We start from the raw sequence: 20,796 nt of genomic DNA, 5'->3' as shown, positions 1-20,796 counted from the left end.
GATTACATCTGATATATTCTTAAAACTTTATCTGTAATTTATACTCTGATTGATTAAATCCATTACTGTTAGCTTTTCTACAAATTAATAGGGGAGAAATTGAAAAAAATTGAACTATTGATTATTGACAGTGGAAGCATCATTTTATTTCATACATATACATTTTGATGTATCTCTGCAAGATTTACAGTCTCTTGCATCAAATATCTACTCTGATACCTTTTTTCCTAATGTCCAAAGGGGGAGAGAGATAGTTGAATTTGTTTGTTAATCCTAATTAAATTAACAAGAGAGATAGTTGACATTATGAATGTTGGATTGATAGATAAAATATATGTGACTATGTGCCTGAATATAAATGTTTGAAAATAATTTTTGGTTGTGCATTGTACATCATGATTGTGCATAATTAAAAAAGGGAGAGATTGTTGATATGAGGAGCAATATAAGTGCTAAACCAAATCCCTAATGTGTTTGATTTTTGATGATGACAACACATTGATTGTAACAACACATATGTGTTTTCATAGCAACAACAGAATTGTGTATTTGTGATTGATACATATGTTGATATGTAAATGTTTCTTTATGATTGATACATATGATGATATGTTGTTTGGTTTGCATACTTCTATGATCAAAATTGAGTTTATATCTACTATATGCATACTGAATGTTTTTGTGTGATAAAACCACAATCCAAGTTTACCAATTCTAACTATTTTTTCCAACTTCTAACCATCCTAATTTGTATTATACACTTAATTAGACTTAACTAAACGTTCCTAAACCTTTCTAACATCAATCTAAAGTGTTTATGAATCAATTCCTACTTCAAAACCTCAAAAATCACAACTTATGGACTCAAAATCCCTTATACCACTTTTGACACAATTTTGTCCACTTTCAGAACTCAAGCAAGTCACATTTGACTTGCTAAAGCTGCTCCAACTAAACAATTGAGCATCTAACCTCTACTTCTCATTTTCACTACTCCACTTCCTCACAAATGATTTAAAACAATTATAAATCACTTCACTTTCAAACTAAACACCTTCCTAACATATTTTAAACCTTTCACACCGCCAATTACAGATTACACAACATCTAATCATGTTTAATTACATAGATCATCAATTTGCACATTACCACATTCAAGTTACACATCACATATATCTTAAAATCAAATTCAATTCAACCAACTCAATATTCACAATTTCATCATGCATATACTACAAATTTCTAATTCAAAACAAATCTAGATTCCCTTACCTCAGAGATATGCTGCCCAGTTCTAGAAAACTCCAACCAATGCTTACACCGCAAGGTAACTCTAGAAAACCCTACAAATCATCTATTGGTGATGGAAAACCAACCTTAAAACTTAAATTGAGCTACAATTTAGAAGAAAAGGTAACCCTTGATCCATGCAAACAGAACCAATTTGCATGATCAAGAACCCTAGACGCTCAAGAAAAGGTTAACCACTTACCCACTCGATTCGCCCAATTGATCAGTCAGATGTGAAGCCCTTGACGCCGTGATCGTCTAGGTACCTCTTGATCATCAAACCGACAACCAAAAAGTGAGGAATAATAGAGAGAAGTCAGAGAAACGAAAGATAATAGTGTTTTAGAGAGATAAAATGTTTTAGATAATGAACCGAGCTTTAGAAAGTTATATTTATATTATAAGGTTATTTTAAAATAAAATGTTCGTCTTATTATTTTAATACACCTATATATTATAATACTCTATTTTCTAGGTTCTTACAATCCTGAAATTAAATTGTATAATAAAAGTAGTTTGAAAAGATAAGTCATTAATACTATTAGTTAAGGTTTTCAATAAATTATAATGTTGGTGAAATATATATATATATATATATATATATATATATATATATATATATATATATATATATATATATATATATATATATATATATATATATATATATATATATATATATATGCTACCAATATACCCTATTTTTAGTGCACTGCCCTTGCCTTTTCAACTGATGTTGTATAATGGTAGATAGTCTTAATTCACCTCTAAAATAACCAACCAATACCATGCAAAGTGACAGATAGAGGCACCCTACTCAACTATGCAATGATTACAGCTATTATTATGAACATACCCATTATCTCTATCTCTTCCCAACATGGAGAGAGAGTAGTTAGCTCAAAGATTTCTAGTTGTACTAATATCACAACCTAAAATTATACTCGTACAATTATTGAACATTATAAGGACATCCATAAAACAAGAGAAATATAAATATTAAATGATCATCAAATCAATTAAACACAACTATTTCTTACACCAAAATATATTGCAGCATTGTTCTATGTCACCTTAATCACTTAACACCCTAAAGTTTAGGCTTTGACTTCTTCCTTTGTCTTCTGCACTGGATTATCGTTAATCTCTTCCTTCTTCTTTTTAGTTTCTACCGCACTTATTTCTTGTTTCTTTTTCTCTTTCTTTTCATTTAACTTGATATATTTCTCAGTTTTTCGTCTTTTTCTTTTCTCGCGCTTTTTGTTTCTCTTGTTTCTCCACCAACCCCACAATGGAATGAGTCTTTGAAGTCTCCACTTCCACAATAGGCAGGATAGGCTCCGAGTAAAAGCACCTTTGTCAGAGGTCAAAGAAGCCCTGAACAGGTTTATTGCCTGACCAAATTTATATAATTAGACAAATGTTAAATAAAACCATAGTATCAATCAGATTTTCTTAAACCAATATCGAAAGAACAATCGTCAAGAGTGGATTGTGAACCTTACCTTTGACTTCTTGATTTTCAGCAGATGTTCCTCCAAATCAGTAGACAGGAGATTATCCGAATCACGAAATGAAATTGGAAGACTGATAGATGTCAACGGTGACAATTGCAGATTATCCCACACAACAAATAGACAAGGCCTCTTCATAAATCCCACACCATCTTTTTTTTTTCTATCTGAAGATCTTGGATCCAACATTTTGATATCTTTGGGCTGTTGTAGCATATCATGTTTCTTTGAAATCATTCTCTTTTCACAGATGATACGACCCTTCTCATTTTTCATTTCTCCAAGGCCATACCAATATTTGGCGGTGTCATCTTGACTTGAATTTGATAGTGGATTTCTCTCACAACCAAAATAAGGAGCCACCTTGGGATTCAGCAAGGATTTGTTCGATGACTCTATGAACCACGACGGATCCAGATTCTTCACACTTTTGTACAAGTTACGAATGCTTCCTAAGGACAATTTGCCATTCCTAAGCTTCAGAATAGATGCAAGAAGTGGTATGGGCCAGCAGGACAGTTTGTTATTCTTAAGGTTCAGAACAGATCCAAGAGGTGTTGTGAGGAAGCTGGCCAGAAAATCGACAAAATCCCCATCTGCTTCAACAAATTCAATCTTGTTTTTTGATTTACTCACCATTACCTTGATTTCTAAATAATCTTTGGAATGAGTTGAGCCAATAACTCGTGAGAAAGAGACCGATCGCTTGGATGTTGTGTTTCCCAATAATACATCACTAAGAGGGGTTTTGGAGGTTAATGCTTGCTTCAGTATCTTAAGTATCTGAAAGAAGATAAGTAAAAGATTACCATAAACTTGAAACTCCTACTATCTAGTATTGGACTATCATTCTTGAAACATAAAAAATTCGTGCAAGCGCTTCCTCATAAATATTACCTTTTCTCTGTCAAGAAAGTCTTCTTTATAGTCTTCTAGTTTTTTCTGTCCAGGTTTAATGAATTCACTTGGAGAGCTTCGGCGCACTGTCAAGTTATCATAGATGAAGAACATGGCCTTTCCTTTAACAAAAACGCCATCGTCACCAGTAGCCTCTTCCAGCAGTTCTATTTCTTTCCTCATCAATGCGTCGCAGTCGCACTTTACACCACAATACGAGCTCACCAACAAATTACTTCCTTTTTTTGCACAGTTATGACACATGAAATACTTTGTGGGTTCTGAATCATCCACTTTCACTTTTAGCCTCTGGCAAGAGCTCTCTAAGGGGTTGCGCGGAGAATGTAACATTTTCTGGCATATCGTGTTCCTAAAAACATCAGTCTTCAAATTATTAATACTCTTGTACAGCTCGTTGATGCAACCAAGTCGTACTTGTTGTTCAGATCTGTTGCGAAGCCCCAACATATCCTTAAAACTCTGGCACAAATTATTGATGCAACCAGTTCCTTCTTGTTTAGAGGTGTTGTCACGCCTTTGTTGTTGTACAGAGGTGTTCTGAGGTCCTTCTTGTTGTTCAGAGCCGTTGTCGCGCCCTTCTTGTTGTTCAGAACCGTTGTTGCGCCCTTCTTGTTGTTCAGAGCCGTTGTCACGCCCCTGTTCTTCAGAGGTGTTCACACGCTCTACATGGTCCAAGGTGTCCAAAAGGCGGATGATAGTTCCCAATGGAAGGGTAAGGAAACTGAAGAGAACATCTACGAATTCCCCACTTGCTTCCGCTACAATCACACGATTTCTTTTATCGTCCACCCAATATTTCAAAGGGATTGTTACCTCTTTGTTGGAAGACATTACTGAAACATAAAACTAAACAACATTAACCCATTAATCTAACAAAACATGTACGATTTTGGTGAAATTTCTTATACTTCAACTCAATCTTTGCTTGGGTTGCGTTCCCTACGCGATATTTTTAACAATTATACTTGTGGGTCTATTTTTAAGGGATAAGTAAACGTGATGAGAGGGTTATGTATGCTCTTAGTATTAAGGAAGCTGCGAAGAGAAAGGTATATTTTGGTTCTTCTAAAGATGCTTTTCAATCTGAAGTTCTAAAATTTGTTAAAGCAAGTTCCGTTTTCAGATCCAATTTCTTTTGGATTATAATTACATTCTTAAAAGTTTTTCTAAAATAGAAGGAGATAAATTGAGTCAACTCCTTCAACCCACACTCCCATGAACTCACTCACCATTGAAGAAATATAAATACTTAACATTACAACTAAATAACTCCAGAAAAAAGAAAAAAAAATTGAGTGCCAACAGCACAACCGATCCGGAGAGACTTTGATTAGGGGGCAAGAATAAAACCCCCCGTGTTTAAGTAATCATAAAAAATACATTGCTTTTACAGAGAGGAAGAGACAGAAAAACTTGAAAAGTAATGGAGAGATGATCAACCCAGATTGAGAAATGTAGAGAATAAGTTTATGATAGATGAAAGAATCATTCTAAATATATACAAACTCATATAGAACCACTGGATTTAAGCTGTAAATGAGAGAATTCATCAGAAGAGGGAAATCAACCAAAAAGCATTTGTTTCCTGTAACTCCAAAATTCATCTAATACGAATCAGATAAAACATTCCACTATGTGTTTTACGGAATAAGGAAAGTTTGGTATGAAATGTTGAACTGTAAACATAAGTATGTTAAAGTCGTCGGAGAACCTGTTTCCTCCGAAGGCCACGGAAAGAGTTCAGCACATATCTGCCAGAGTTTAGAACCTTGAAACGTACGTTGACCTAAAGCCCCATAGAGATGACTAAAACTTCGAAAGTAAACTGTAAAATGCTTTACAATTATATACATTCCACATCCCGATAGATATTTAATTAATCTTTAAGGACAACATGTTTTATTATAACCCAAAATTCAAATTTTAATTTCGAAATGGTGTCATAATATTTTATATAATGTACACAAGTAAATAAAAATATCTTTTTAATCTTAGAAAAGGCCTGCATAGGAACTAATTAATAGACATGTAAGAAAAATACATTTAGTTTTGATTTTCATGTCTCTAGTGACACCTTAAAAATAGAAATAAATAGTCATCATTGTTGAATTACAAAGTTTTATAATCTTATATACACAAAAAAAATATTTTATAAATTTTGTCTACCGTTTCTCTTGTACCAATTATATTTTGTACTATGAAAAGGGCAATGTGCTTACAACCATTGGTTACTTTATTGAGTGGGTGGAGGGTAACCTCAATGATTAATTACCAATTCAACACATTATCTTTGGCTTGGCTGTCACCAGACCCACCATCTGAACATCAAAAGTGGAAAATATGAGACATTTGGCCCAATATCTTGTCTTTTTCTTTTTCTTTTTCTTTCTTTTTCTTCTCTTGTCTCATTCTTTCTCTATCTCAAAGTACGAGTAAGTATTTAGTAAGAAAAACTAACTTGAGCTGTAATTCTGTTTTTATATGAGTATAAAAGTAATTATTGGTGAAATTTTGGTCGGGTGATATTGATTGAATTTAGGATTTCAATTATTTTGAGCTTCATTGGAATTAGAGGAGTAATGTATTAATTGTGGTACACTAAATTTGTAAAGTTGTATTAATAGTTAAATAATATCACAGCAGCTACATTAAGAAAAGATCGTTTAGTAACTTTTATCTATTAAAATAAACCATCTAGAATAAACATGCTAAACGTTTTATATATATAAATAAATGTTATTCTAAAAGCTAATGGTTACTTCAAACAACTACCATGTATAAACCTTAATGAATGTCTAATGTATTAAATGCATACATGAATAGTATTCGTTTGTATGTTGGGTTCTTTTTACCTGTACAGATAAGAATGACAACGAGTCGAGTAAAAAATTCGCGGATTTTTTTCAACCCGTGGATACCCGTTGGATCCCATTTTTAACTCGCGAATATTTTAAAAAAATTACTTTATAAGTTTTCAAATTAAATTGCAAAAAAAATAATAATTAAAACATATATCCAAGTAAATGATAATTAAAAAAGAAGTTAAAACATATATTCAAATTAGTAGTAAAACATATATCCAAATATAAGTAATTTTAAAATAATTCTTCTAAAAATAACACTCCAAGATTTATGTTTTTTCTCCCATATTTTCAATTTGACCACTTAATTCTTGAAACAAATAAATACAAATAAACTCATCAATCAATGACAAAGTGACATTATTAATAGAATTAGATTAAAATATTATAGACAAAATTACTAACATCTGTTGGGTATCAGTCATACAGCACAAGCACACACAACTTAAATAGAGAAGAGAAAATACTGACAATAGACAAAAATAGAAATTTTATATTGGTGGAAGAAATTTACAGCACCTTTCTCTTTCAATACAAAACTTCTCAAAATTATGAGAATACAAGAAATGAGAGAATAGGAGAGAATGAGATGAGTAACAAATGGGACAAGGGATTTCTTTTATAGCCACCAAGCCATAACCTTTTAGAAGTTCCCACCAATGTGGGACTTCATTCCTCACAATCTCCCACTTGAAGATTTTGATGAAACTAATCAAATCTTCACACCATTTTTGCCTTCGTGTTGCTTGTTCTTTCGATAAACTTCAGTAGAATTGAATTTACATAAATCTGCCAATAACCTTTGACACCAAATTCTGATTCTTCGAAACGCAATGCAACACCTGATCAATATTTCACTGCTCTCCACCTAAACCTACCACGAACCTACTAATCATTCCCACTGCTTGTTCAATATTTGGTCTTGTGCACATCATAGCAATTATAAGGTTGTCCACCACCGATGCATACGGTACTCAAGACTTTTCCATCCTCTCCACTTCACTGCTAGGACTCATACTTGAGGATAATTGATAGGAGATGGGGTAAAATTGGCTTGCACTCTCGCATGTTGAAGCGCCGCAAGACTTTCAGTAAGTTTTACTTCTGAGAAAGCCAAATCTTCCTATCTTTTTCTATCTCGGTGAATTTGCATCCCTAAAATCTTGTTTGTCGGTTCTAAGTCCTTCATATCAAACTCCCTAGCCAATTATGCCTTCAGTTCTTGGATTGGAGCTTTGTTGGGGCCTATCACCAACATGTCATCCACATATAACAACAAAATGATAAATCATTTTCATTAAACCTATTGTAATAAGTACAATGGTCTGAACTTAGTCTGTTGTATCCGAGGCTAATGATGAAGGAATCAAATCTCTTACACCAACACATTGGCGCCTGCTTTAGACCGTACAGAGATTTGTTCAACCTGCAAACCAAGTTTTGTTGCTCTTCAAAGCCTTTTGGTTGGAGCATCATTTCATTCTTGCTTAACAATAACCTTGTGAGCGGTGGAACTCACAAGCAATACCCCTTCACATTGTTAGCATAGCCCAAGCACTTCATTCTTTCCCACTTTCAAGCCCTACTCGTGCTTTTGTTTTCTTGAACTAGTAATAACAACACATTTTACTTCATCTTGATGTAATACACCCACAAACTCTTGGAATACACTCATAAACTCCTGGAGTACACCCACAAACTCCTAGAATAAACTTTGCTCCTCCTAGGAATAACTCCGGTGATTCCCTTACATCAGAATGAACCAAGTCTTCTTGTGTTTTCTTTTCTGGTAGTCAAACTTGCAAACTTCGATCTATGTTGTTGGCTTATCACACAGTGCTCGCATTAAGGTAAAACAACCTTCTCAAGCCCGAGTACAGATTACGTTCTGTCCTGCAAACTTCACTTTGACATGTGTCCAAGTACGATGTCACGTCAACACCGTTTCTTCTTGACTTGTCAATGCAACCATTGCATTAGCTTTCTACAATGTATCTCCCATAAGCACATGTCATGATCTTCTGAGCTTTTATGACTTACCAAATCTCCCCTCTTTCTCACAGAATATCTTCATCCTTTGATGTATTTGCCATACAACCTTGTGAGGTTGATGCATCAGAGTTCTTTCTTCCACTCTTCTCGTGTCAACATTCTTTCTTGACATGCCCCCTTTTGCCACCATTGTAGCATTTGAGATGTTTCTTACTTTGCTTTTCTTTCTGCCTCCACCAATTATTATCAAACACAGCAAAAAACACAATCAACCAACCTCAATGCAGGCAGCAAGATTGAAACAGCGGTGGAGGTAGTATAGTCGTAGAGGCAGCAACCGCGGAGGCAGTAGTGGCAGAGGCAGCAGCGGCGAGTGGAGTCGTTGGAGGAAGCACCGCAGGCAGCAACGACGAGGCACCAATGGTGCGACGACATAAGGAAGAGGCAGGCACGAGCACTGGCAAGAAGGAGGCAGGCGCGAGCACTGGCAGCATAGGGGGCGACGCAACGAGGCAAGGAGTGGTAGTGGTGGACGAAACTGCAGAGGAAGAAAGGGAGAGCACGAGGAAGAAGAAGTTGTTAGGCCACGCAAATCAAAGGTGAGTAGGTTAAGTTTAGAAATTAAGAAGAGCTACTACCTCGGTTATCCAAAAACTCGAGGTAATACCACAATATGGAATCGGTTAGAAGAGAACACCGAGGTATAAAGTGTTGGAAAAAAAGTATAGAACGTTCTGAAATCATAAATGTCAGGAGATACATGACCAACAACCTCGGCTCCTATGTGAACCGATGTCTTAGGTCGACCAACGACCTCGATTCCTAGGCCAACCAATGCCTTAGGTCGACCAACGACCTCGATTCCTAGGCCAACCGATGTAGGCGTAGCAGCGGCATAGCAGGTGCAGTAGGTGTTTGCAGAGAGGATGAGCAGGTATTTCTGTCTCGGTTCGATGAACAACCGAGGTAATATCTCCCTTTAATGATGTGACAGCCAAAAAGCTTCTACTGCTGGTGGACAGGTGTACATTTTAGGCTTCGAGTGTCTTATTAACCGAGGTCATAGCCCCTTTATGCCTCGGGTTAAAGGGAATCGATGCCTATAAGTTCGGATTAATTACAACAATGTCATCGCGTTTTGATAGGCTTCGATTTTCCTTAAACTGAAGCTTATTAGGCGAGTTAAAAAACATATTTTTTACTAATGATTATTCATAACATGTTTATTTTAATTTTTAGGAAACATTATTTGTATTTCTAATGTTTACCATTTATATAATAATACTTTGGTTTATATTTAATGTTTACATTTAATTTTGGTTTACTTATGATAATCAAATCCTTTGAATAATAAAATAAATAAATTAGTTACATTTTTGGCGGTTTTGGAAACCCTAACTATGTAAACTCAACAATTACTAGCAGTTTTGCTTAACCCCGATTAGTTCCGTCGGTTTGGACAAAACCTCCACTAATACTGGCGATTTTGGGTAAAACTCTCATTAATACCGGCAGTTTTGGGCAAAATCCCTGCTAATACCGAGGGTTTTGGACAAAAACCCCCACTAAAACCGACGATTTTGGCAAAACCCCTGCTAATACCGGTGGTTTTTTGATAAACCTCCGGTAATTATTTAGCGACACAGATTAAAACCGTCGGAAATGAAAAATTAAACCCCGAAAAAATTGTATATTTTTGTAGTGAATGTATGTTAATTTTTATTTGTATTAAAAATTATATTTACTGAACTAAAACCTATTTTCCATAAATTATAATTTTCTTGAGTAGAAAGAGAGTGATTAGTTATTTTATTCTCTTATAATTAATTTTTATTTTTATTTATTTCTTTCATCTTTATGACTTCTCATGTAGAGTTTTTCTTTTTTTTTGGATTTTGGTAGAATTCACTTCTTTAATCTCATTTTGTTTGTGTTTACTAATTTTTTTTATTCTTATTTCTGTTGCATATGTTTTTTTATCTCTGTTTTTATTATTTTTATTCTATTTATTGAATTTGCATTAGAATTAGAAATGTGTTTGTTTTGTTCGATTTTGTTTTTCAGTACTTTTTAATTCATGAATTTGGAGACTTTTTCTTTTTGCATATATCTTAAGAAAAAACTAAATTTTTTGCTTATGATAAATAATGAAGATAAAATCTCTAATAAAATAAACAATAAATACAAATTATACTTAAAAAATTATGTGAAAGTTAAATAAAATTAATTACCACTATTTAACAGATAATTTTACATTAAAAAAACTCCAAAAACAAAAAGGCTTTATTCTTAAGTTTGTTTTCAGTTCCCAAACAGTTATATCGCCCCTAAATTGGAACATAATATAACATATGTTAGAGAATTGTTAATAACACATAATACCTATATATATAAATTTATTTTAAAAAAATATATTAAACAACGAGTTTTGGTAGTTTAAACATTGTCTATTAACATTTCATGATGCGAGTGTAATCATTCTTTTTTAAGAAACCAGGTCACGATCCTCCCCTCCCAAACATTTTTATATTCATCTTTAAGTAATATTTTCTTTACTATAATATTTCATATTCAACACCTCTTAATGAACTATAATTATCGATAATAACTATCATGAACATCAACCTGAAAATATAATTCAATAGTATTTGTATTACCAATTATTATAGTTATGCACATGATGCAAGTTGAGGAAAAACAGTAAATTGGATATTTCATTGTTATAAATAGTATTATTGTTAACCACACATTATCTATTATTAAATTGTAGATTAATTTCAAAATTATATTTTAATGATGATTGGATATGATTCTCCTTTTATATTTTAAAGGATTTGAACCAAAAACAGTGAAAACGATTTCTTCCGTGGCATGACAAAATGGAAGAGAATGATAAAGACATATATTTCACACTAAGGTAGGATAAAGCTGCCATGGATCACTGCCCCACCACCCCTTATCTCGGCCACTCTCCCCCATCTTTATCTACAATTTTTAGAAAAACAGAACTTCATATATATGTCTAACAGCGAATTTGAAATTACTAGCAGTTAAAGAGTACGCAGCATTTTCAGTGTGTGCTCTACAAACTACTAAGAAAAATCTTGGAACTGACTACACTGACAAACTAATATGAATAAGAAAAATTGCAATACTCACTTCTGCAGTGTTTAAATTAAAATCACATCACTATAAATAAAATATAAACAAAAGGTTAGGTTTCGTTTAACCTTGCAATTCCAGTCAAGTATCAAACTCAACGATTAAGTAATTTAAGACTCGTTAAATGTTAAAGGGTAAGACATGAGATGAAAGATAACATTGACAGAAATAGTTTTCCATGGTTATATGCTGATGACGTAAGTGAAAAAAGGAGAATTACCAGCTCATCATTCTTGCTCACTAAATCCATCTACCGTCAACCTTTATGCCACGGACATGGCAGATTTTAGGCCAAATTTGACGGTCCTTTCTGTGGCATCGTTTTTGCAGCAAGGGACATTCTCTTATGCTTAATTGTATTAGAGAGACAGGCAGCCTTTCTCCCGCAATATTCTCCAGCTTTTCACAATTTACAAGGTGCAATTCTTGTAATGATGTGAGATGGAGAAGTCCTTTGCACTCCAACGTATTAAGACCTGAGAAATCACTTAGATACAGAGACGTAATGGAGGGAGGCAACAATCCCTCCATTGGGAAGGCGTTGATGCCATCACATGGGCCATAAACTTGGAGAGAGGTAACCATATCAATGGGTATCCATCCTAAGCTGATCAGTAGTTTCTCACAATTCCTGATCGTAACTGTTGTCAAGTTAGGTGGCATACCCCCTTCAGGAAAACACTCAATTTGTTGGCAGTTGGATATGCTAAGATATTCCATCTTTGGGAGAAGAGTTCCCATCTGATGCGGCAATGACTTCAACTTGGCACAACCATAAACATTGAAACGAGTCAAATTGGGTGCAGAAAATCCTTCTCCTGGGAATGATACAAAGTTGGGGCAGTCCCTAATCACAAAAGAATTCAGACTCTTCAACGACTCTGACCCTAAGAGCAGAAGAGATTCTAGATTTTCACAGTTTTTTATTATAAGACTGGTGAGATTTGGAAAGATAGCAGGTGGGAAAGACTTTAGTGAATCACAACTATTATTTATTGACAGGAATTCCAGTAATTTATGTTTATGTAGCACCGGGAAGCTCAGTTTGTTTAAGCCCCTGATATCCAGAGTTTTCAGTGATGAAGGAAGACGATCACCTGGAAAAGATATGGCTGACGAACAATCAATTAATGACAACTCTTTCAGGCAAGTAGGTGGAATGTCAGTGATCGCCTCCATCATGAACTCCACCATTGGCCTTCCCGATATTTTTATAGATTTCACCGATTGAGGAAACGCATGTAACTCCACTTTGTTGCTTTCACATATCTTTAATGTTCGAAGGGCGGGAGCCATTGGGAATGAAGAGACAAGAAGCTGGCAACTTTTAATCTTGAGTGTTTGCAGACTAGGAAGGTGATTTGGAAAATCTCCCTTTAGTTTGGGGCAATTTTTTAGATAAAGTTCCTCAAGAACAGGAAAAGCTTTTGAATCCACGGAACTCCACATCTCCCAACAAGGCATATTAAAAATGTATAGAGATTCAAGGGAGGGAAAGGGTGCCATAGATGAACAATCTTCCTTCTTACAAAAGCCAGAATCAATAGTCTTCACCGAATTCATATCTGAAATAAGGATGTGCTTCAGAGACGGTAGTTGCCCAAGTGAAGGAAGCATACAACAATTATTACAATTTTGTAAATACAGAGATTTCATGTAGCGGTAAGAAAAATTGTCCATCCATTTGGGAAAACTTTTTCCTTTATAACCCATTATTGAAAGGGATTTCAGGTCTTGGTGAGGTTGTAACTTGCCAAGTACATCTAATTCAATTTGAAAGTCGATGCTACTATCGTCACATAAAGACCATTGCAACTCTAAAGAATTAATGTACTTCTTATCCATTATCCTGGCTTCAAATGCTTCTTCACCATTAGTAACATTCTCTAATTTCTCAATAGAAACCCTGCCATGGAGATTTGGGAATCCTCCCAGTTCTTTGATGCTATTCTCTTTATGCTTGCCCACAATGTATAAATCCAAGGTCAATAATTGATTTAGTTTCCCCATTCTTTTAGGCATCTCTTTTATGGAACTATCACGAATATCAAGATGACGCAAGTTTTCGAGATTTTGCATGGCACTAGGCAACTTAGTCAGCCTACGGCAACAAAACAACTTCAAAGTTTGTAGATTATACAAATTGCACAATGACTCTGGCAGAGTTTCTATACCTGTAAAACTGAGATCTAGATAACGCAAATGGATCAATTCACCTATTGAATCAGGCAGAACAAGCTGACATTGTAAGTTATAGAATGATAAAACTCTCAAGTACTTGAGCATCGACACTATAATGCATGGTGTATTTCTGTTTTTAAAGGGAGAATAATCATCATAGGTCGTCAAGAAAGTTCTCGAAAATTTTATCCTGTCAAGAACTTCACTATCGGAGACCGAATCACCGAATCTTGTAAAAGACAAATGGCGAGTCTTTCTATCAATTTTGGTTTCTTTTCCATGTTCATCTGCTCTGAAATAGAATTCCCCGCCAAGGAATGTTGCTAGATCATGCATCAGGTCATGCATCACAAAAAAATCACCCCAATCCCGAGAACTTGAACGTTGAAAAAACGATCTCGAAACCAAATCGTCAAAATAATCTTGACCAACCTCTTCTAAAGTCTTTCCTTTTTTTGATGCTTTTACAAGATCTTCAGCCATCCAGAGCAGGATCAGATCATGTTTTTGAAATTCATAATCCTTGGGGTACAATGAGCAATAAACAAAGCACCGTTTTAATTGTGGAGGGAGATAATTATAACTAATTCTGAGTGCTGGAATAATCTTACACTGACTTTCGGGAAGTTCCCAAATGTCACTTTCAAGTACATCATTCCAATCCTTGATTTCGTGCTTTCTTCTCAACATTCCTCCCAGAGACTGTGCAGCTAAAGGCAAGCCATTACACTTTTTAACAATTTCCTTTCCAATCTTTTCTAGAGTCTCTCTATTCTCACTGTCTTCTGAGAGGGGTAATGCATGGCTTGCGAACACCAACCAACAATCTTCATTTGACAATTTGTTTAGATGATATACTTTAACATAATGAAAAGGGACTACAGCCGCTACCCTTTCATTGCGGGTTGTCACAATAACTTTGCTTCCACTAATTCCACTTAAAAATGGTTTTGTAAGACTACTCCAGCTATCACAATCCTCGATCCAAACATCATCCAAGACAATCAAGAATTTTTTACCTTTCAGTTTTTCCAACAAGTCAAGTTGAATTAAGTTTAGATCACTCAATTTACAAGGCTTTTGAGTAATTTCCTCCAGCATAGTTTTTGTGACTTTCACAATATCAAATATATCAGAAACACAAATCCATGCCTTCAATTTGAATATCTCGTTCAACTTGCCATCGTTATACACAGATCGGGTCAAAGTTGTTTTCCCAACCCCACCCATGCCTACAATAGGGATTACAGACACTTCTTCACCATCACTACTATCCTCTAACAACAACTTCATTATGGCCTCCTTGTCTTCATCCCTACCGTACATACCATATCTATCTTCCAGAGATGTTGTCTGAGCATTCCATGGTTGATTGTTCTCCACCGCAATCTCCTTCAAATCGAGACTCTCCTTTTGTTTTAAAATATCATCTAATCTTTCAACAATGTCTTCCAACTTACTAACATTAACAACCTTGTTCCTTTTGAAAAGGTGAGAAAAGGAACTGCTTACCTCCTTTTGAGTAGCAGCTTTAGTATAAACTTCGTCAAGTAAGTCATCAGCCCGGTAGACAACATCATTGAGAAGATCGAGCCATTCTTTGACATTGGAGTCGGTGATTTGTCTCTTCTCAGCATCAGCAAGCACAACTTTAACCACAAGCAGCTGGCTCTTCATCTTTTGAAGCAATTTGTCAGGCTTTTTTCCACGGATGAAGTTGACAAACTCAGGGGAAGCTAGCCGGTCAAAAAGAACATCAATGAAAGCAGAAAGGAGTGCACCACCTACAACAGCTAATGCCATGATCTCAACAACAAACAAGTGATTATTTCTCAGAAAGGAAAGGAATCGGTTGCAGTAATTTGGATGGGTTCTTGACGGATGAGATCAGAAAGCAAAGGAATTTTAGTCAACCCTCTTCACTTTAAGTTGCGTAGATATGTGAAATACCTACCCTCAAAATTAACCGTCAGATATATATTAGTTCAAAATTGGATGGTAGAGATCGATGGTGCCTAATGTTGGTGGTGTCGCTAATTCAAAGATAAGGTTCAAGTTTCGATGCTTTTTTAACGTGGAATCACAGGGAATGTACCCACCATCTAAATCCACCATGGATGTATTAATTAAAAAATGAATGGTTGAGATTGAATAAGTTGATTTGAATTAATTAAAGATATTCAGTATATCTACTTTTTCATTCTTTTAGTGTTTATGAAAAAATTTATGGAACAGAGTAATATTGTTTGTAACGACCAACTATTGTTGATGACACAATGTATGTAGCCATTATTGACTAACGATGTAAAAGATATAGCAAATTAAATACGATATGCAAAAGACAAAACTTTGGAAGATGGAGAACTTGCTTGGCATGTTTTGTTTGGGAGACTGGGGACTGAGGTGACTCTATAGTCTCTTTAGGCAAAAAAAAAAAAATCCGTATGCAGCCAATTTAGGTAGCCATACTCTGTTTATACTTGGATCTTCTTCTGCAGCAAAAAGTCGAACTTCTAGATTGATGATTCTGAAACCTCCACCTGAATTTTTATAAAACTCACTTGACTTATGGTAGATATGAGGAACGTCTAATTATACCTGCTTGGTTATAGTTGTAACAGTGCTACCACTGACGAAATCCATGAATGCCAACGTTCTCAGTTAGCATGGTGTTTTTGTGGGTGTATCCATGACTGTTTACATATTGGTGTTTGTAGAACTTTTTGTTGTCATTGTTGCTTAAAGTTCCAGGGTAGACTGTCATGTATGTTACATACCATCATAATAGTCACAATTTTCCAAGACAAGTTGATTTGCGTGTTTAACACAACAGCCAAGAGAGATTGTTCATCTTCAGTTATATATAGAAAAGTCAAATTCTCGTGTCACTGAGAATGCTTGTAGGCTTTCCCAGGCACGAAGGCTGAGATAACTCAGAGCTTGGTCAGCATTCTAAACTTTTCAAAGCTAATTAAAATATTATAACCATTAGTGCAAAATTTGCCTTTCATGTCACCTAACAGACGTCCGTCCACGAAAACATCAACGTAAATAATTGACCGATAGCCACTTAAACGTCCGTTAGGGGGGTCCCGACGTCTATAATATTATACACGTCGGGGTCCCTCCACAACGGACGTTTAAGCGGCTGACAGGATAGTTGAAGAGTTAACTTTTTTAGGCACTTAAACGTCCGTTAGGGGGCCTTGACGTGTATAATATTATACACGTCGGGGTCCCTCCACAACAAACGTTTAAACGACTAACATGGTAGTTGAAGAGTTAATTGTTTCAGCCTCTTAAACGTCCGTTGTAGAGGAGCCCCGACGTCTATAATATTATACACGTCGGGGCCCCTCCAACGGACGTCTAAACCCCCCGCGAATATCAATATTTAAATCCAAAACACGTCATATTAGTTATGGCCCCAACGTCTATAATATTATAAACGTCGGGGCCCTCCAGTACCGGATGTCTAGTTCCATTTATACTAAAATGGCGAACCCGCGAGGAGTTACGCTCACTATTCATCGTCTTCCCCGCGATTTCACTCTACGACATTGCATTTCAAGGTGCATTTTCTCTCTTTTGGACTGTTTAAATTTACTTTTAATCTGATTAAATTGTTCTGTGATGAAATATCTTTGATTTGAACCGATTAAAAATCGTTTTCGGTGCGTTTTGGTGTAGTTTCTTGCGTGTTCTTGGGCGATGTTTTTGACTATTTTTGGCCTACGTTTTAGGTCGTGCACTCCTCGATTTTCCTCCATTTCATTTGGAATCTGCTTTTCAGGTTAGCTTCTTCGTTCATATTTTTTTTGTATGCATGTTATTGGGTTTTGTGTATGCATGTTTTTGACTTTAAGGTCTGCATGTGTTATTGGCTTTTGAATATGCATGTATTAGTTGTGTTATTATAATTGTCATGTTAGATTATAAGTATCAAATCATTCAATGACACTTAGTTCCCGTTTGAAATTTAACACAAACGATTAATCTTTTAATCGTTTGTGTTAAATTTTGAATTGTCTGATTGGACAGTTTGAGAAAATTAATTTTCATAATTTGCAATAACATGTAAGTTGGATTTTATGGATAAGATTGATAAAATTTTGATTTAGTGTTTGTGTTATTCTCCATATGCATATTTAATTGTGGTCATCGTTGACTACTCGCATTTCGTGTATTTCGGAGACCAATGCGAAATGCTGCCGAAATCTTATCAAATTTATGATGTAGACTTCTTTGCACGTGTCTTAGCAAATTATGAAAAATAATTTTTTTGAATGGGTAGGGCCTAACCTTGTGAGAGTTAAAGACTTAAACTGATGATTTTACGAACATAGAATGGATCGAAGCTTGATGAATGAACGTAGCATTAGTGAAGAATATGATAAGGGTGTTTCGGAGTTCTTGCAATACGTTGAACAAAATGCTAAGTCTGTGAATAGGACATATTTTTGTCCTTGTGTGCGTTGTCTTAATCAAATACGGCAAGACTTAGGCAATGTGCGTGACCATCTATTCATGTTCGGCATCATGAGGACTTATACCGTTTGGAGTTGGCATGGAGAAGTATTGGACTAGCCTACCACGTCACGAGGAACGAATTATGTGGAAGAATGGATGAGTGATCATTTAGAGGACATGATACGTGATGTCGGTGAAGATAATTTTGGAAGAGTTAATTTGTATGATTCTCTTATAAATGATTCAGAGCAACTATTGTTCCCCGGATGCTCGAACTTTACACGTCTTGTTACCAATAAGGAGTATTGGTAAATCTTGAAGAAAATTGTTTTGATGATGCTACAAGAAGTTTTAGTTGAAGAAGATATTAGAATTATTTAAAAGCAATTTGTATATATTAAATATAGTAGGAAAGTCTTGTAAACTTTGTAAAACTTGCATTTTTAACTGCAATAATCGATTATGGAATGGCAATAATCGATTATCACAAAGTCATCCAAGAATAATCGATTATTACCTCATATAATCGATTATCGCATTTTTGAAAAACATGTAATGAACTTGAATAATCGATTATCACTTACAATAATCGATTATTCGTGGCAGTTGAGACTTAACCTTAGATATTCAGAACAACTGGCTATATATTGGGTTTCTGTGAAGGTCAAAAGAAAAAGTTGTTGAACATAAGCTCTTGCAAAATACTGTTTTTCAAAGGAAGTTCTCAGAAGCTATAGTTCAAGTTCCCTTGCTTGGTCTCGTGAATAGGAGGGGCTCGCATTTCGTGTGTCGATAATCGGAGCAAGCTCTCTTCGAGTTAACAAGGTGTTCTGCCTGGTCTCATGAATAGGAGAAGCTCGCGTTTTGTTTATCGATAGTCGGAGCGGTTCTCTTTGAGTTGGCAGAGTGTTCTTCTTTCGGTTCATTCGTCGAAGGAAGGTTTATTTATCTGCTTTATTCACTATTTGTTGTAATTTGTGAAACATCTTTTTAGTGGAACTGTTAATCACTTTTTATAGTGATTAACGACTAGATGTAGATTCTGTTGAATCGAACCAGTATAAAAATTACTCGTGTGATTTTCTATTCTCTACATTTTTTATATTTTACGCATATCAACTATTCGATAAATTTTCTGAAAGAAAATTGATTTTCTAAAAACAAACCAATTTGTTTTAAAAAGGTGACCGAACACACTTTCTGCAACCCTAGTTTTATTCCGCTGCGTTACACTCTGTCTGGTACCAATCTACACGTCTCTCTACAACTTTAAAGTTGTTTAGTTTAAAAGCAAGGAATGGATGGACCAATAAAAGTTTCACCGAGTTGTTGGAGTTGTTGAAGGAGATGCTTCCAGAAAATAATACTCTACCTATTCGTAATTACGAGGCAAAAAATTTTTTATGTCCAATGTGTCTTGAATATCAAAAGATACATGTTTGTCCTAATGATTGTGTTTTGTACACAAAGGAGTTTGCTTCGCTAAAGTATTGTCCAACATGTGGTTTATCCCATTTTAAAAAGAAATCTGACAGAAACATTGCTGATGAAGGTAATGATGGTGCACCTGCTAAGGTGATGTGGTATTTGCCTATAATACCTAGGTTCAAATGTATGTTTTCTGTTAAAGAAGATGCAAAGAACTTTAAATGGCACTTTGATGAAAGAAAGTGCGATAATCTTCTTCGACACCCTACTGATTCACCACAATGGAAAAAGATTGATGAAAAATTTTCAGAATTTGGTGCAGATACAAGAAACTTAAGACTTGCACTTGCAACTGATGGTATGAATCCTTATGAAAACTTAAGTAGCAAACACAGTTCATAACTAGTTATGTTGATTATTTACAATCTTTCTCCTATGTTGTGCATGAAGAGAAAATATGTGATGTTGTCCATGATGATATCGGGTCCTAGACAACCTGGAAATGACATTGATGTTTACTTAAAGCCTCTAATTGATGATTTGAAATTATTGTGCGAAGAAGGGGTCGACATGTTTGATTCACATGTTCAGGAATAGTTCCGTTTGCGTGCAATGTTGTTTTGCACTATAGTTAGGAACTGTTTTATTTGTTGTTGAACATTGCTTAGTTTTAGTTTTAGTTTAAGTTTATATCTCGATAGTTTTGGTATTGGATTATTTTGTACATTAAGTAGAACTTTCTTTATATCAAACGCATATATACTATACTATATTGTTCTGGGACAATTTTCTACTTTTCAGGTGTGGTTTTAATGCAAAAATTAATTAATTTTAAAAAAAAACACCAGTAGACGTCGGTTAGTGCACTGACGAACGTCTATAGACGTCGGTTAGTGCACTGACGGACGTCTATAGACGTCTGGCAGTGCACAAACAGACGTCCAAACCTGTAATCCATGAACAACCCGTTTCAGGTATAT

General features: G+C 35.1%; 2 protein-coding genes across 2 annotated transcripts; both read right to left on the bottom strand.

Annotated features, from left to right (window-relative positions):
• Positions 1-2,283: 2,283 nt before the first annotated feature.
• Positions 2,284-5,563, bottom strand: LOC108346221 (uncharacterized). Its single transcript, XM_017585238.2, has 4 exons — positions 5,434-5,563; positions 3,702-4,555; positions 2,796-3,587; positions 2,284-2,684 (listed from the first exon to the last, which is right to left on the bottom strand). The coding sequence occupies exons 2-4, from the start codon at positions 4,551-4,553 to the stop codon at positions 2,388-2,390; spliced, it is 1,941 nt and encodes a 646-aa protein (XP_017440727.2). The 5' UTR covers positions 4,554-4,555; positions 5,434-5,563; the 3' UTR covers positions 2,284-2,387.
• Positions 5,564-11,721: 6,158 nt separating this feature from the next.
• On the bottom strand, positions 11,722-15,857 carry LOC108346199 (putative disease resistance RPP13-like protein 1). Its single transcript, XM_052868602.1, has one exon. It carries the CDS (start codon positions 15,719-15,721, stop codon positions 11,978-11,980), a length of 3,744 nt encoding a protein of 1,247 aa, XP_052724562.1. The 5' UTR covers positions 15,722-15,857; the 3' UTR covers positions 11,722-11,977.
• Between the last annotated feature and the right edge of the window lie 4,939 nt (positions 15,858-20,796).

The sequence above is a fragment of the Vigna angularis genome, chromosome 9, assembly GCF_016808095.1.
Source record: "Vigna angularis cultivar LongXiaoDou No.4 chromosome 9, ASM1680809v1, whole genome shotgun sequence".
Classification (NCBI taxonomy): domain Eukaryota; kingdom Viridiplantae; phylum Streptophyta; class Magnoliopsida; order Fabales; family Fabaceae; genus Vigna; species Vigna angularis.
This window is presented reverse-complemented; position numbering and strand designations above follow the sequence as displayed.

What these genes read in the sequence shown, in the direction of transcription:
- LOC108346199 (XM_052868602.1), bottom strand. Translation starts at nt 15,721, where the DNA reads ATGGCATTAGCTGTTGTAGGTGGTGCACTCCTTTCTGCTTTCATTGAT.
- LOC108346221 (XM_017585238.2), bottom strand. Translation starts at nt 4,553, where the DNA reads ATGTCTTCCAACAAAGAGGTAACAATCCCTTTGAAATATTGGGTGGAC. An exon ending in ACTTTCTTGACAGAGAAAAG is followed by an intron (nt 3,588 to 3,701) that starts GTAATATTTATG and finishes ATCTTCTTTCAG; the next exon opens with ATACTTAAGATACTGAAGCA. An exon ending in TGAAAATCAAGAAGTCAAAG is followed by an intron (nt 2,685 to 2,795) that starts GTAAGGTTCACA and finishes AAATTTGGTCAG; the next exon opens with GCAATAAACCTGTTCAGGGC.